The 18,501-nt window shown below is 33.7% G+C and overlaps 1 protein-coding gene across 2 annotated transcripts; it reads right to left on the minus strand.

The window, feature by feature from the left end:
• Positions 1-1,521: 1,521 nt before the first annotated feature.
• LOC105318408 (SEC14-like protein 1) lies at positions 1,522-16,634 on the minus strand. Of its 2 annotated transcripts, XM_034456792.2 has the most exons (16): positions 16,476-16,634; positions 15,806-15,955; positions 13,752-13,883; positions 12,418-12,546; positions 11,294-11,543; positions 10,792-10,916; positions 10,359-10,548; positions 9,640-9,728; positions 9,271-9,341; positions 9,051-9,074; positions 6,334-6,640; positions 6,068-6,205; positions 5,557-5,805; positions 5,066-5,211; positions 4,591-4,704; positions 1,522-4,241 (listed from the first exon to the last, which is right to left on the minus strand). In XM_034456792.2, the coding sequence occupies exons 1-16, from the start codon at positions 16,536-16,538 to the stop codon at positions 4,208-4,210; spliced, it is 2,211 nt and encodes a 736-aa protein (XP_034312683.2). In that variant the 5' UTR covers positions 16,539-16,634; the 3' UTR covers positions 1,522-4,207. The 2 variants fall into 2 exon arrangements, with proteins under 2 accessions (XP_034312683.2, XP_034312685.2); XM_034456794.2 differs by lacking the exon at positions 9,051-9,074.
• Positions 16,635-18,501: the final 1,867 nt, after the last annotated feature.

Here is an 18,501-nt window from a genome sequence, read left to right on the forward strand (position 1 = left end):
CAATTCACAGCTTGACTTATCTGTCTGCTATTAAACTACACGTTAAGTTATGTCGCAGCGATATAACATATATAATAACGTTTTAAACAATGATATCCTTTAAATTCTAAAATGATACTTAATAAAACGTTTAATTATAATTAAAATTGTTATAATTAAAATATGTTGCTGCCTCATTTTCAATAATACAGTGCCCATTAGAATGTGAGAAGCGCGATGCATTATGTCCTTTGAAAATCAGTACTAAGATTTTAAAGATTTCCTTCATTTGAATTTCTGTTAATTTGTATAAGGTTAAATCGGGTTCATTTACATCTTCATATAATATTATTTTGTTTTATTTGTTTTCAGTAATTATTCTTCATAGGGGTTCTTCTATGAAATAACAATATTTATATTTGAGTTTCGCGTTTAATCGCGAAAGTTTCGCGTTAAATCGCGAAAGTTTCGCGTTTAATGGCGAAAGTTTCGCGTTATATCGCGAAAGTTTCGCGTTTATTCGCGAAAGTTTCGCGATTAAACGCGAAAGTTTCGCGTTAATTTGCGAAAATAACGCGTTAATTTGCGAAACTAACGCGTTTATTCGCGATAGTTTCGCGTTTATTCGCGAAAGTAACGCGTTTAATCGCGAAAGTCACGCGTTTAATCGCGAAAGTAACGCGTTATATCGCGAAAGTTTCGCGTTTATTCGCGAATGTTTCGCGTTTATTTGCGAAAGTTACGCGTTTATTCGCGAAAAAAATTTTTTTTTTACCTACGAAAATGAGCTCAATGGGCTTTCGTAGATCATAGATACAGATTAATGTATGAAGTTGTGGGAGGACCATCTTTATCCTGATGAAATATATTAAAAATGGTAAAAAAGAACAAAAACACGTAGTACTTCTTGAACCCATTTAAAGAACGATTTTTTTGCGGCCATAAATTTACAAAAGATATCTCGAGCAGATGTCCTATAGAAGCCACCGTAGCTTGGCGATTGTAACTCTACATATATTATGGTTACATATATCTACTGTATAATCAATGACCCTTAACGACGAAATAAAATTAATTAAATAAACAAAACTTGAAATTCCAGACGATGGGACGGCAAATCATTTGATACAAACCAATTTTGTATATTTATATTTCCTTTTCTATTATTTACGGAATAAGGAATCATTTTTTGAGTTCTATGAGGTGATAATTTGAATAAGGAATCATTCTTCGAGCATTATGAGTTTAGTGAATATTTTAATCATAAGCAGACACCGTTTCACTGGATCGCAAAAAAATTTAGTCTTGTCAGTTTTGAGTCGTATGACTTAAGATATATTTTCTTAATAGAGGAAAAATACATACAAAAGTATATATACACCGTAAAATAGCATTACCGGTATGTTTCGACATTATACGTATATTTTATTACCAGTTGCAGAAATTCAGAATCTCTTTATGCACCAATTCTGTGGTTATTTATAGAGAGAACAAATTCTCCTTGCCTGTGTTCTATCCCAATTATATACAAAAACAAGGGAAAAAGTTTTCTTTAATTTTATTCTTAAACAACATTGGATTCCTATTGCTGTCTGGTGAAGTTTGAATGATTCTGTAATAACACACACAATAACAATAAGATCAAATGTACAGCATCTCCGGTGATGTGATGTGATGACATTATAGAACTCTGGGAGTCTACCATCTATACAGATATGTAACTACACACCGCAGTAGACATTCATACATACATACATACACACTGAAACACTGGCCAATGTCCATCACAGTATCTGTATACAATACACACTTTAAAAGCAAGAAATGTAGTATTATTTGGTGTTGGATTATGTCCATGTATTTTTGCCGTAAACATAATCTTTCTTGAACTGATACTCTCAATAAATCAATAAAAATTAATTTCCTTGCATGTACTATTGGGGGTCAATTTGTAAGTAAACCATGACTTAAATTCCTCGTTAGTTTATCAAACCTAGATGTATACATACACACATTGACAATTTTACATAATACAGTAAAAACCATTCGCCTCTTCAATGACAAAATCCTGTTATTTGGTTGCAGTTATGTATACAATTTGGTCTGGTTAATTGATATGAATAATATGAATACTTGTAATGCCTCTGAAGAAAAATAATTATAATATACAAAGTAAAAACAGAAAAATCAGGTTGGATAATGTGATGTCTTCAAATTTGTGAGAAGAGATTCCATAAGCATAATTTCATACAACAAAATTAATACCAACTGATGATTTAAGTTAATAACACTAACAATATTCTCTCCTTTCAAGAACTGCGTCAAACTTTTGAGTCCCTAAAATAATTCAAATACTGGAAATAAAACATAAGTAAAAAGGACCCCAATCCTATTATGTATTTAAGAAACTTTTATTTGTAGCAGTTGATAGTCTTTCCCGTATAAATTGGCAAATCACCACTAGCTGCATTTATGAAAAGTATGAATATACTGAGTTTTTTGGCATAAAAACTATTAACAAGGAAACAAAACTATGCATCATGCTTCTAAGTACAGCAGTTTTCCCACGATTTCCTCTTTTTTCATAGATGGACATGAAAATAACCTCTTATACCCAACGTATTACATGTAATAAATTCATGATTAAGGCAACAACTAACAGGCCAGAAATTTTAATCACAATACCAGAGGGTTAAAATAAAATCTATTTGGATAATCCATCGTATTTTTTGTATGTGCTGAGAAATTGAGTTGTTTTCAATTACATACAATAAATGCTAGAATCAAGACTAGACTGACAAAAAATACGAAATGAATGCTCAAAATGGAAATTGTTCTTCTTGAGTATACTGGTATAAAACCTCCAAAATCAACTATTGACTCAATAGATCAATGTAAAAAATGATAAGAATATGAAACAAATTAAAAATTATTTCAAGAACTCTTTGGTCAGTCTTGGAGAAAAAAAGTAAAAAGTACCAGGGTAATAAACTTGTATTCAGCACAATCAAAATCATCTCTCTGAATCTTTTGGCAAACTGTTATTGGAATAATACAAAGAGGATAACATATAATGCTACCTTAGAATGGACTAATAAAATAATTAAAAATATACAATCGCTGCATTTCGAAAAACTCCAGAACAAACCAACGAATGAAATATTTACCTTTGTGCCCTTAAATTTGTGTTAGGTAAAAAATATATGCCCAACCAGAAACAATCATTTTGATAACGATGTTAACTGTTTACAAAAAGCTTACATTCATTACAGAATCAACCCCCAACTCATTAATTGTTTTAGAGTTTATCTAATTTCATAACTTGGATAAGTGGGATAATTTTGAATTATCCTTTCCATTACCTCATGGTTTGATACATGTTAACACAATAAAACAATGTAACTGATATGTTACGATTTAAACAGTTAAAACAATAAAACTTTCATCCTTATGTACTCACAATGGAAGATAGAGCATACCACTGAAACAGATTATTTTCTAAAAATTCATGAAAATAATTTACACAATGAAGAAATGCAATGAGAAGTCTGAAGGCTTTCACAGTATCTTTTCAGTTATGAATACTTTTACAGTGTTGCACTATGAAATGTATCACACCCTCCAGTCTCTCTCTCTCCACTACTCATATTCAAGCACTAGATATACAATGTACATTGTGATCTCCTAAATATACACCTAATGATATCCTGGATATCTCTAAAAACTATCACCTATTACTTAGATATCTTTATTTACCCTACACATTGCACTGATATTTTTTTTTTGGTCATGCAGTCATTAAGAATACTTGAAGGTTTTCTGAGATCTTCATTCAAATCATCTGCTTTTCTTTCCTCTCTTTCCCTCTCTAATATGGCACTCGCATGAAATTGCTGTCAACTGACATTTCAGTTTTTCTAAGTAACCATGCCAAAAAAGCTTTAGCCAAGAGACTGAGCTACCTCTTCTATGTAGATGAGAGTTAGTGCAAACAAAGCAAACAACTCTGATATAAAGTGCAATACTTGTCATCTATATACAAACTCGTACGGAGCTTATTCAAGAATTTACAGATTGAATCTTTTGCACTATAATCTTAGTTTTTTCAACGTATAAACAGTGTATAAAACATCACGACTACATGTCAATAAATATAGGTAAAACATAACAAGTATATAAGGTTAACAATTCATCCATAAAACTGTTGGATATGACTTGCTGCAGGGTTTCAGGGTCGTGATAATCTCGTTGACTCAACCAACCTGAAAGTAATCAGTGAATGTCTTATTCAATGCAACACAGTTCTACTTCAGATCATCCAACTTCTTTTTCTAACAAACTTCAAAAAATCTTATGACTGATAATGTGTTTCACAAAACAATTTTACCTTATGACCAAATCTATAAATTAAAACTTATCAACCTTTAGCAGATCTGCCACAAAATTTTTCAACTTATAACCAGTAAAATATACTTCTGGCTTTTCAATGGAACATGTATACTTGGTAGAAAAATTTAAGTTCAGGATCAATTTAAGAGACTGAAAAGATTGATGACTGTTGCAAGTTCTTTTGTTCATTTTCGTACATTTCACACTGATATTCTATTATACCTGTTGGGATTGGATGAGGGTCCCGGACCACTGAAGGAACCAGTCAGACTGCTCTGTGATGCCCGGCTACTCAGTGAACCACTGTGATATGACTGTAAACTGCTCATGGAGCCCCTGCGAAAATCAAATACAGACAGACATGCAATGGGAATGCTGAAATTTCCTCATGGGGTCATTTATGTCAAATCTGAGGTAAAAAGAAAATGATTCTGTAAATATTAACATGCAAACTACTAACTTCACAAAAGGACAATTATTTCTTAGAAAATATATTTTAAACAAAGAAAATAATACCTTGTACATACACAGTTGTTTTGAACACATTTTTGCGAAATTAAAAAGACACAACAATATCCACATTTACAGAGAAACTGCCAAGCAAAACACAAATTAATTTTTTTTATGAAGCGACTATAATTGATCTTTTGAAAATGATTTCAATCCCGCAATGAATTTCTGACCAAAATCTACATACCTGAAAGCTTCCGACCGCAGCAATTCCGTATGATACATGACTTTAGATTTATGAGGAGCGAGGGTAAAATCAAAGGAAGTCTTGGCTGAGTCAAAGTACTTCCATTGTAAAATGTAACTTCCCGATTCACTGACAACATGAGATCCCTGAAAAATTATTTACTGGTATTATGTCTCTACTAAACAATATGAAATACAACATACATAAAAGGTAAATGATGCTTCATTCACTTAACCTGGCAATTAACATTATCACAAGTCAAATAGTTTAAACAAAATTAACTGCAAACAAAGGTTAATTTGCTACAATTCTATTTCGCTATCAACCAGTGATTAACTACTAATTTTTCCAATGTAGCCTACCGGTATGTTGATAATATACATGTTAATTAATAACGACTTACAGTAGATGACTATCTTTGCAGCAATTAAGGAATCAATATTTGTCTAAACTTAACCCAAATAGGAATATTTTTGATTGTTCGTAAATACCTGTACACTATCCCCGTCTCTACAAATAAGGGGTCGTTCCACAATACTCAGATCTGGGCCAACCTGCATGTTTTTGTCAATGTACTGCACAGACCCTATCCCACCAGTGGCCGCACTGACGTGATGTTGGTGGACTGGATCCGCTGATATCGACCGCTTACAGCGCAACACAGTGAAGGTGACATCACCTTTCAGAATGTCAAAGTCCCAGGTTATCACAGAACCTCTCTGAGGTACTTGAATCATGACCTGTGTAGAATAAACAAGCAGAATCAAAGTACTGGTATGCACATAGATTACACTCCCATTTCGTTTACTCATTAGTGTTGCAAATTAGCTTGGTTCCTGAATGGGTTACGGTAAGTACGGAACATTATTTTTGCCTATTATTTCTACCTTAACTTAAACATTTGATAATGCCAGTTGTTCAATAAACAGGCAAAAGGCTCGTAAACATGAAAACAATGTTATGTTTTACATAGATCTTACACACAGTGTGTTGATTTCTTACCTCATGGGGAAAGTCCCTGACTACATGACTAGTGTTATAACAGCTGTCTACACTGAGTGGGGGGCCCTCTGGAGACTTGTCCTGATACTCTTCTTTGTACAGGGACTTAGGAACCAAACCACCATCCGGAACATCACACTAAATTAAAATCAAGCAAAGTTTACTCTCATAATACAAGTTACAAGAACACCTTTAAAAAAAAGGAATGCAACATTTTATGAGAATTTTTTTTTTAAAAGAATCATATCTTAGTAACATAAACTCACATAGCAGTGGCCTCCTAAAAAGTCTGGAATATATTTTTCATCAATAAAATCTCGAAGTCCACCTGGCTCTTGATAATCATTTCCTCCATAAAACATGAATTTTTGACGAGTATTTTCATCAATGAAAGGGCTTATAAGGGTCCATAAAACGGGAAACACTCGGGGAGCCCTGACAATTAAGAGTCTTCCCATGGTTTCTGGGTAATTAGCCTCCACCACCTCAATGATACGGAGAAGGGCCCGGATTCCTGGCCTCCATAAATGTCTCATACTGAGACCCTCTAGGTCAACTATGCATGTGCAGGCACTGCAAGCAGAAAATTTAATTGTCAAAAATAAGATTGAGAAAATTTGAAATGTGCTTTGTTAAATGAATAAAATTAAAAATACCAGTACCCTGTATACTTAATTCATCTTATATTATAAAAAAAGAAAATACAATGTAGAAAGAGATAAATGTCGTCCATAGAACAAAAATTGATAGTTTTTTTTATAGATATGTACAACATAGATCCATTTACACTAAATGTACTGGAAACTGTGTGAATCTTTTTTAATAATTAAAAAAATTTTCCCATTCTAACCATATAACATCAATACGTGTATTGCAAATACATACATGTACTGATGCACACTGTAAACATATTGCATTTATAAATCATAGCTTAAAGTGTATATATTGTTGAAAACTAAGAGACAAAAAGATATTTTGTACACATAGCATTATTAGAAATTTTTCATCTTATAAAGAGAAAGCTTTCTGTTTGAAGGAATTCATCAATTCCATACTATTATAAAGCTTTTGTTAGCAACCAAAAAAATATACACTATTGTAAGAGAAGCTTATACTTTTCAAAAGTTTATATAAAAAAAATTATGGCAATCATATCTTTTTGTTGTTACAGAGATTGCATCAACAATGAAGGAAAATATCTTTAAAAAGTTCAGAAAAATTTCTCAACTTTCCCAAGTTCAGTAAGTGTCTGAAGAGTGACTGATAAAACAGATATGGGTATCAAAAAATATATAGCCCATACCGCATAGCCCTGAATCATTGAAACAACATAGGTAATAACTTTTCCATATTGATTATTTCATAAAGAGATAACTGTGCATGAGGCATACATGTAAAGAGATAAATACGTAATATACATGTATTCATTTTGCTCTGACAATAAATTTTAGTGTTATATTGTGTCTCCAACAAAACCAAAAATGTACACATAAAAATGATTTCTACCAAGTGAACAGCTAATCTTACCCAGAACATAGAAGTCTTCAAAGAAAATTCATTCAACTAACATTACATTATGCGTGAATTAATTTCTTTTTTTAAGCATATATCCAATTGTGCATCTACACCATTTCTTCATTGCAGTTAAAAGATGTACATGATCTAAGGAAAACTAATGTTTTGTTATGTTTGAATTTAAAAAAGCTGTATAAAACATCAAAAATATACAAAGACTATAGAAAATCAAAACCCTTACAGAAAAACAGAACCCTACAGGAAATCCATGCTCTCGCAATTGACCACAGCTTCCTTTATCTAATGCTGTGCAGTCTCACAAAGCAAAACTGAAAACTCAAAAGCACAATAAAATCTAATCTCACTTTGTCAAAACTGTGCAATATTATTGGTACATGTATTGCTAACTTTACAAGTAATATTTTCATACCCTTTCGGTTTCTAAATAAGAACTATCTAATGTTAACAAAGATGGGGAATATTTATCAACATGGGGTCAGTGTTCCTAACCAGTAGTAACTCTAGTTGCCCTTTGCTAGAGGAGTTTGAGGTCTCAACTTCAGATGACTGACTTCATTGGATGAAAACAAACAGCAAAAACTGATCTCTTTCTTGTCAACCAACAAAGGAACCAACCAACCAACTAACCAACCAATCAACCAAAAAACTAACTAACCAACCAACCATCCAACAAACTAACTAACCAACCAACCAACCAACCAACCAACAAACTAATTAACCAAGCAATTAACACTTATTCTCTACATTCAAATCTACACAGGATAAAAAAGTAAAGGTACATGTTCATATATTTGTGTATTCTCAATATATAAGTACATTCTTGTTACTTTCCAGCATTATTACTACTCATAATCCATACAAGTATGTATCAATATTGCAATATATATTTTACACATAAACTTGCAGTGATAATTGGCATCTGCTGCAATAAAAATTATATTGTGGTGATTGCAATAAGCCAAATAAATCATTAATGTACTTTACAGACTTCAGTTACTTATTTTTTTTTAATGCACCCCTTATGACTGCAAAGAAATTCTGTTTAGTTGAAGTATATACTGGTATGTCCCTTCAAAGCAAAAAAATCAATCATAAATGCCTATCTTTTCTCCCAACGTTGATAGGTCTCACTAAAAATTCAACACCCTCTATCTCAAGCTTTCTACAGTACAACAGGAAATTCACACAGACCTATATTGTTAAGACTTAAAAGCTCTGGGAAATGGGATATATATTACTAAGGTGCTTGAATTGCTCAACATTTGCATTCTATTTCATCAGAAGAAACAAAATCCATCATCATCATAGATAGGTATCCTCTTTAATAATTGTAATGACTGGTGAATAACATATAAACAGTTAAGATCTATAGAAGCTGCGAAAAAGGTCTCCGAGTCAGTCAGTTAGAGTTGAATACATTAAACACTGTTACATCACTCTTAGTTACCTTGGAAACAAACCATCATGTGACCTGTTTGAAAAAATCCAGCACAAATTTATACTAGAAACACCATAGCATTTAAAACATTTTTTTGGCAAAGTGCATCAACATTCAAGCAATGTAAAAATGCAAGAGATAAAAGTAAAACAAAGTAGCATAAAGGGGACACAACTCAAAGCAAATATTAACAGTGTCAATCTGTTGACCTGTTCCATTCTGACCTTACCTGACAGGGTAACCCCTGGACTTGGTGGCCTCGTCTGCTCTCCTCAGCCCCTCCTCATTGACATAAAGAACCTAAACAATTGACAAAGAAGATAAATCCACTTATGATAATCATAAATTGATAAATCAAGAACCTAACCAACTGACAAAGAAGATAAATCCAATTACCGGTACAAGAATCAACTAAAAGATACTGTAAATCAAATGGACACAAAAAAATGAACAAGATAAGAAATCCTCTTACAAGAATCAGTAAATTACTTCCTCTTGTTTTTAACTCCCTGTGTACTAAACTGTGAACTTGATTCCATAAAATCTACCATGGTTTGTTGTTTTCAGGAAGATATCAAAATAGATAGAACTGACTTACATGCTTTAAGATGGCCTCTTCTCCCACTGATCTCATCAGTCCCTTCACATCCATCTGACCCAATTTCAGCACATACAGGGGCCTCCCATCTGCAAAGTACAGCAGAAAACATTTACAGTAAGTGCTTTATGAAAAGTACCGGTGATTGCTTCATGAAAAGTTTAAGACAACTCATTTTCCCTGTTACTTCATTGAAACATATTGAGGATTTTTTGCAAAAAAAAAACAATTTTTATTTTTTAGACTGCTAACTTTAAAAATAATTAAATGACTCCCTCTTTACTCACACAAATAATAACAAATTACTTTTAATCACATTTTTTTCAAAATACCACTTGTATGACCTTGTAAATGAACCAATACAACCAAGATATGCCCAATGTAACATTCCAGAAATTAAACGTTCTGGCAAAGACATATTTTGGGCTTATTCAATGTTATGTGTATTTACCTTTATCTGAGTAATGCCAGCCGCCGCTGTAATACTGCAGTAGGACCTCACTGTTATGTGTATTTACTTTTATCTGAGTAATGCCAACCACCGCTGTAGTACTGCAGTAGGACCTCACTGTTATGTGTATTTACCTTTATCTGAGTAATGCCAGCCGCCGCTGTAATACTGCAGTAGGACCTCACGGTTATGTGTATTTACCTTTATCTGAGTAATGCCAACCACCGCTGTAGTACGGCAGTAGGACCTCACTGTTATGTGTATTTACCTTTATCTGAGTAATGCCAGCCGCCGCTGTAGTACTGCAGTAGGACCTCACTAGGTGTGTAGGTCTCCAGCAGCTTATCAATACTGTGTAGCTTCCTCCAGGCCAGAGAATGGACCAGCATCTCCCTGGCTTTCTCCACACTGAACTCTCGCGCTCTCAGGAACCGCAGTATATGAGCATCTTTAGGTATCTAAATGTAAGGCCAATCTTTTGTTATTTTTTTTTTTATTCATAAAATATTACCAACTGAAAACATTTTGTTTCACATTGTTGCCCAATTGCAATAATTTTTGTAGCTAACTTTTTTCTATAAAGGCAAACTATGTTAATATGTCAATTTCACTGCATACCCTTAAAGTACACTTAGTGTGAAGTATGAAACAGATATATAGGGCAAAGGAGAGAGAATAATGACCAAGTGTATAATACTGACCTTTCCTTTGTGAGTTTTCTGTAACCACTGCTGTAATTGAACCAGGGCACTCTCCTGAACCAAGGACAGATTCCCCAAGTATCTCTCAATGTACACATCCTCCAACTTATCTGGCGACGAAGGTCCTAGAATAATAATGAAATGCTCAACATAGTGTTTCTTCATTACTAACATGTCCCATTTTAATCTGTAACAGATGACTAAATTAATTTGTAATGAATAAATTCAAACAATCAGTTTCTATTTGTTAAGAGAAAATAATTTCAAGACATAACACAGACGAGGCAGTAAATAAATCTTCACATGTACATAAAATTTTAATCTTTTGTCCCGATATATTTGAAGTGTAATATAAATCATCTTTGCAGACCATTGTCATGATCAATTCATTTTAAAGTAAAACAATGGAACACAGGATAATCATTTTGAAATGGTCTTGCTAGCTAATATTGTTCCAATAGACACAAAACAAGTTGATTATACAACTGCAATATATTTATACCGTCTGAGACGGGTGACTTGATGGTGGCTGCTGAAGCTCCCAGCACCAGACTGGACACACTGCTACGACTGTGCTGACTCCCAGAGCTGTTGGTGCGACTTCGGAGTCCGCTGTCTTGAGAAGGAGTGTCCTCGGAACTTGGAATCTCAATTCCTTTGGATTTGTGGCCCTCTGGTGGCTGCCAGCGTGGAATGGTTGACACTCCCTCGCTGATCAATTCATTGATGTAATACTCTATCACTTCCTTGCCCTTTTGGGTGAGAAAAAACAAATTTTATGAAATGAAAACAAAATGAATTTTTTCCTTGTTACTGTTATTCAGAAATAGATGATCAAATCTAAACACATTATACATCTATTGATTATTTGATACTTTTAACTTTAAAATCAATAGAAAGTGCAAACATTATATGATCCTTTATGGCCATTTCAAAAGGGTTGCAAAAAATAGACCCTTGGTCCTACCATGCCTTTATACTTCCAATGTTTATTAAAAAAAAGCCAGCATGGGACTTTGTTAGAATACCCAATATTCTGAAATATTCCTCCCACCCCCACTTGCCAAAACTGTCACAGTCTGTGTACTGTGATAATTCTGAATATAATTAACCCTCTCCTTACCATAAATCTTCAAATGATTGTAAATAACTCATGAAATCTGTTTTAAAATTCTTGATTGTCCATTCATTCCATTATAATGTGTACGTTGTAGGTGCATGTGTTTACAGTGAAATAATATACATTTCATATGAGTAGTTCACTAGCTTCATTAACATACCATGCAGAACATACGATAATAGTAAGATCATAAACCCAAAATGAACACCATGAATATTTCAGAGAGTGATAATTGAAATACCAGTTGTTATAATCATTCTATAGATTAGCACTCTTCAAAGCCTTTGTCTACATTCTGTAAATGTGAATACATCAATAAAAGATGCAGCTAGTTAGCTTGCCATGCATCCTGATTTCCATAGATCATTGCACATATTTCCCTCCAGCAACAAGTACTCACAACATTAGTTGCACTTGGCCGTTCTACATGCAAGAAATGGTAATAGGAAAGAAGCAATTTTTTTTTGTGTTTTTCTGAAACTAAGCACAGCTAAAATGCATTTTACCTTTTTAATATTTGCAGCATATTGCTTCATGGCAATTTTTTCCACCATGTTTTCAAAATTGAAGAAAGACTTTATATCCAGACTGGCACTCTGTTCGAAACATGTCCAGTCCGAATTCTCAGGATGTACCTGAAAAAAAAAACCCAAACCCACCAAAATTAAATACAACAAAAAATGTTTACTTATAGAGTTATAATTAAATACATATAAATAATTCTGCATAACCATAGTTTATTTGCCAATCATTAGGAAATTATAAATATAAAACAAAAATAACTAAAACCATTCACTTATTATACATAAACTACTGTTATTTTTAGAAAAATTCACTTTGTGATATTGTATCTGTAATGTTGATAAATATGGAACAGGGAAGAGAATTCTTGGCAAGTCCAATGAGCGGAAGTCAAGAGGAAGGAGTTTGGGAGGAAGGGGTTATCTTGAAGTATTAAATGACACAAAATTTTTGCGACAACGCTTACAGAAGTGAAAAGGATGAACATCGCATTTCCTATTGTTAACCGATCTTATTCAGCTGTTACTGTATGCAGGGAAATATTCACGCTTATTTTATTTTTTGCCCCTTTTGTCCTCGTTGTTCGTAGACTAATTTAAGACTTTGTGAATTCCAATTTCTCAATTCATATATCCCTTTGACACTACTGTTTATGGGCAAATTCAAGACTGGGCAAAACCGTTTGCAAGTGTAGAAGGGTGAAAATAACACAGAGTGAAAATTACCATGGATACAGTAATATTTATATAAAACTTTTTGAGTATCTAACATCTGTGTTTTTACTATTTCTTTTTCTTTAATTCAACTTAAAGGTAAAAACAAAACAATCTAAATAAAAGAATCCAATTTTAATCTCACAGCCCCTTCTAAATATTTTGTGTTTAGGTTGCATATTTCTTCAGAAAAATGTGAGGTAAATATGAACTAAAATCATTAATCCCTTGAGCAGGTGTTGCTAATTACTGAGTAACATGCAACCTCACTCTATCATATGGACGACAAGAATGCTCTTAGATGTTACAGCAACCTTTCATCTTTACATTGATCTACTCTACTGTATATTACACCATATTTTAACCCATGGTCTTTTAGGAGGAAAAAAAAAAAAAAAAAAAAAATTAACAATTCAGCAACTCAGGCTACTAGTACATGTACAAAGAGAGCTTGTGACGATACATCATTTTAGAGGCACAATATGGAGTCTGCCAAGTTCTTTCCATGATACTTAGTACACCACATGATTTCTATTATCTTGACTATGGATTTCTTATAGATTTTTTCCCCCTGTCTCCGACCCTAGCTGATACTGATTACGTACTGAGTAAAAGCAGCTCTCCTTAATGATGACCCTGTTAGCAAAGCTCTCGTTGTGGGCATCTATCCGCAGAGTACGGTTACGTCGGTCCAAGGCATTCACTTGGCGGAACACAACATGATCGACTCCTGCTATCTGCACAAATACAACACAAAACGTGGACATTACTAATTGGAGGCAACTAGCTACAGAGTTTTAAATGAGCCCTATCCATTTTAAAAAATAAAGTTTGTCCTAATTGTTTTCAGTAATGGTATTACTTAAGTGAGCAACATATTCTGAATAATGCTTTAAGCTAGCATTAGTGAAACTAGATACAGAGCATGCTTAATGAGCTGATCATTTCAAAATTCAAAGTTATTTAGGTTAGTTTAAAGTTTGTACGAATTGTTTTCCAAAAATAGCATTATATATATGTAACAATGTGCAACATATTTTGAATCATATGCTTGAGCTAACATCATTGAATCGACAGGGAAACTTTACAGCATGGCTATCAGTTTTTGAAGATTTGGCCCTGTAAAATCTCTTCTTTCTTTTATGTGGTTTGAGCAAATGTCCTGCAGCTTTTGACAATGTATCATCTTAAGGACATGCTAACTGGAGTATCAAAATCTTGAAATTTTGTGATAAACAAACTAAAGACTGAATACTTTTAATATATAATGGCTTAAAAGATGAATGCTGTTCTAATCTGAAACCAGCACATTCAGGAATATAGCTGGTCAAAAATTTCTCTGTGAAAATAAAATAAACCCTAGGAAATTTAAAGATTGGCATTAAAATTAGGGTTTGACTAAATGCCTATATCATGATAAACTTTACATTGTAAAAAAATTGATACAAGTGGCGAAAACATCAACTTAATGATACAGACATTGTGCTCAACATCACTTGTGTATCCCATAGTTGAGGCACTTGACCCACGGTATGCTAATCCTAATTCCTATGTCACGAATATATCAGATTAAATAGTCGCACAGAACAAACATTTAAGAAATTAACATGAACTTGTCAATTGTCTCAAGTATTGCATACAAGCTAGCTCTACACAATAATTGTGAATCAACAGACAGTGCCACCTATGATAAATTGTTTGCTTTCCTCTAAATAGTAAAGAAACAATTACTCAAATTAAGGTGTTTTCATCCACATTCTGACCAATGTTAGAATTTGAAAGAAAAAAAAACCCAGCATGCAACTTCATATTTCGTTGAATTATAAAGGTTTAAAATTCAGGTGAAATGGAGGGACATTTTTTTACTGGGGATATAAACATTAATGACAGTACATCCAATCTCAGACAAAATTAGATCACTCTTTTGAAATTTGTAGAATTTAAACTTTTTAGTCAAAACATGCATTTGAAATGGTCTTGTGCAGGGAAAAATCTGAGACAGTCTTGAACTCATGAAGCTCAACCAATGCTGCTATGCCGTTTTACATGTACAACATAATTGTGGAAAAGTGTGTTTTTTTCATGTTGTATAATTCAAATGAAAATATATTCAAAATATACATGACTCATACTTTACTACACCTAAATAATATTTTTTCCCCTACCTTCAGACCTGAAGTGAGACAGGGCTAATACCTGGTAAACAACTTTTTTAAGGTTGCCTTAGATTGACTGGATTTCATATGTAGCCTTACTTCACAATTTCAAATTTGCTAAGAAAACTGATACTTTATAGGTAATTAATGGTTAAGGAGGATAGTTATATATTGAGTTGAAAAAAAACCTATAGATTACAGACAATTCATGATGCATATAATTTGTTCCAACAAATCACAAAAGTTTTACAGTCATATATATGTAGATTGTCCATTCATTGTTGACGCTGTCTCATGTGAAGCTGTGAGGGGTATGGGCTTGAAAGTACATAGGTACAGCTCTAACAATCCTATCTGTTAAAGTAAGAGGGTCTATTCAGTTCAAGGTCTAGTTAATCACAATGACAAAAAATGTCTGGAGGGCAAAATGATGATTCAAATAGAGATGTCCAAATCTGACAAGAGCACCTCTATTTAATGGTGAACTTCACACAGTGACTGACCTTCTTCAGGATATACGGAGCATCCACGTTAAGACGACACCTCCTGTCTACGACATGGTCTGCACCGTCTTCACTTTTTGTCTCCGATATAATATCACTCCCGAGAAAAACAGGTATCATTTTACATGTCGGAAAACGCTTCTCATATGCCTAAAAAAAACCATACCCAAATAAATAATTGAATCAATTACAAACAACATGGTATATAAGTTTTGTTGCATTCTGAATGTAGTTTCCTGCATTTTTTTGCATAATAAATGATAACAGTCAACATGTGAATCTACATTGTAATATTGTGCAGTGTGATATGTGCATTATTTATCCTTTCATTTACTAATGACAGGTTACAATAAATTGAAATTCCTCTGTAGTGGAATGTTCAACTATATGTGACCCCCCTCCTATGGCTCCCTCATTCACTTCTGTACGATGTACTCCACCGTGAATATGGTGAATCATCTATATCAGCTGTTTATATAGTGCATTTAGAAAAATATAAGGAGTTTGATTGTTGCACATTACAAATATCTTGAAAATCACGATGTCATATGACAACACTGCCGAAGCATGATCGATATCCTATCAACATGATCAATATAACGGTAAGCACAAAATGTCAACAAATAAAAACTTATGCCCATATCAGAGAGAAAAACAAAACAAAACTTACCGCCATCACAAGCTCAAAGGGATATCTGTACACCCTTACGGGTGACTGGTACTTTTGTACCATTTTGAGCCTGTGTTATAATTTCGTTGAATTTTCTGCTCCTTTCATTACACCGTTTCACACTAAACTGATTGACATCCGGATGTAAACGAACGAAATGTAGTCCCTTATATTATCCTTAACAATCTTCTTATTCGCCTGCATGGATAATTACAACTTTAAGTTTAAATTTACAAAAACAATGGCGTTTTCAAATTTACCCTATAATGCAATCCAGAACAATATATGAAATTGAATCAGTTTTCTAAGTCTGTGCGTGAAGAAATTCATCCGCGGTATGACACAGTTTTTACCCGCAAGGATTTAAAAGATACACGATATATCTAAATACAAAACATTTACTGAAGTGTAGAGTAATTACTTTATGATTAATTGTTTGATTGATCTTTGTAAACTACTGAGTAACAAGAAGTTGCACGATCAGATTGAACTCAACATATCCAATTTAATAAATGAGTTTTTAACATACCAATTTTTATGGTCTATTTAATTCTATAGACCTATATAATATTGTTCAGAGACATAAAATAGCTTACTATTGATGCCTCTGGCCTAATTTAAATTTAGCACACAATGTCATTGCACTTTTCTCAGATTCAAAAACACATGCAATGTCATTATATAGCAGTTGTTTGGCCTATGACTTAGTTCCGAGAGCCAATTAAGCTAGGCCAGGCCTAGTAGGCCTAGATGAAAAAAAATCACATAACGATATTGTTTAGAATATCATCATCTTGTCTCTGAACATGAATATAGATTACACATCATAGGAATCATTACAGTTACGCTATCTATCCTTTGAATAAAAATAATTCAGGCACGTAGCATCGGTTTTGAAAGTGAGGGGGGGGGGGGGCAGACCCATCCAAAAAATCTTGACAAGCAAAAAACAATTTTAAGTTTCCAAAAATCTTCAAAATCCTAATCCGTGGGGGGGGGGGGGTTGACTAAACTATACTTCAAAAAAAAATTTTCTTCCCTCCAAATCATGAAATTCCTATTCCGTGGGGGGGGGGGGGGGGGGGGGGGAAGGAAGCGGTAACTTCAATTTACTCCTCATTTCCATATCAATTTTTTCTTTACTTCCAAAAAAGGGGGGGGGGGGGGCAAATCCATTATAATTCATTTTTTTATATGTAAATTTTAAAAAATTTGTTGCTGCGAGAAAAAGTGGGGAGGCCAGGCCCCCCCTAGCCCCCCCCCCCCCCCCTGATGCTACATGCCTGTAATTGTGTACTATTTGACCTGCAGAGATCATAGAGATCGCCCCCCCCCCTCCCCCCCAAAAAAAAACTCGGAAATTTGAAAGATACTCATGCAATTTATTTTGTTGAGTTTTCAGAAATTGTTGCTGGATCCCCAACCTTTTCCTCTCAACAAAAGGTAATTAGAGGAGTTATAAAAATACTGATGAAAGTAGCCCCCCACCCCTCGAAAAAGAAGTATGCCTTTTTTCAGTGCATATTTTATTTAGCTTTCTTTTTTCCTACTCAAAAAATTGTGGGGTGTGGGGTAATTGGGCCGTGGTGATGGAAGCCTTCTACGGTATATGAAAAATCATAGATCTGCACCTGGTTTTAGAAATGAAGGGGATTTATCACTAAAGTCTCTCTTCTCTTCTGATTTGTAACTGCAAAAAGGTGATCCTTGTGTAATGGGATGAGATAAATGATGACGAACCAGACCAGGATTCGAACCTAGGCCCCCTGAAATTCTAGTCAGGTGCTCTACCAACTAAGCTATCTGGCACCATGCAGTATTCAAATCAGTCCGATTGTCACACTTCCTTGGAATGTTTTTAATCAATTCACATCTCCCACACCATCATCATTTTTGTATAAAAGAACTTTCTTTGAATACCCTATTTATGTAATAACATATTGACACATTAAATTTTACCACTTTCATAAAATTCATCCGACTTCAAATCAATGTCAAAATCCTTGTACAGACATTGTATCTACTG

Source organism: Magallana gigas, chromosome 7 (assembly GCF_963853765.1).
Source record: "Magallana gigas chromosome 7, xbMagGiga1.1, whole genome shotgun sequence".
In the NCBI taxonomy this organism is placed as follows: Eukaryota; Metazoa; Mollusca; class Bivalvia; order Ostreida; family Ostreidae; genus Magallana; species Magallana gigas.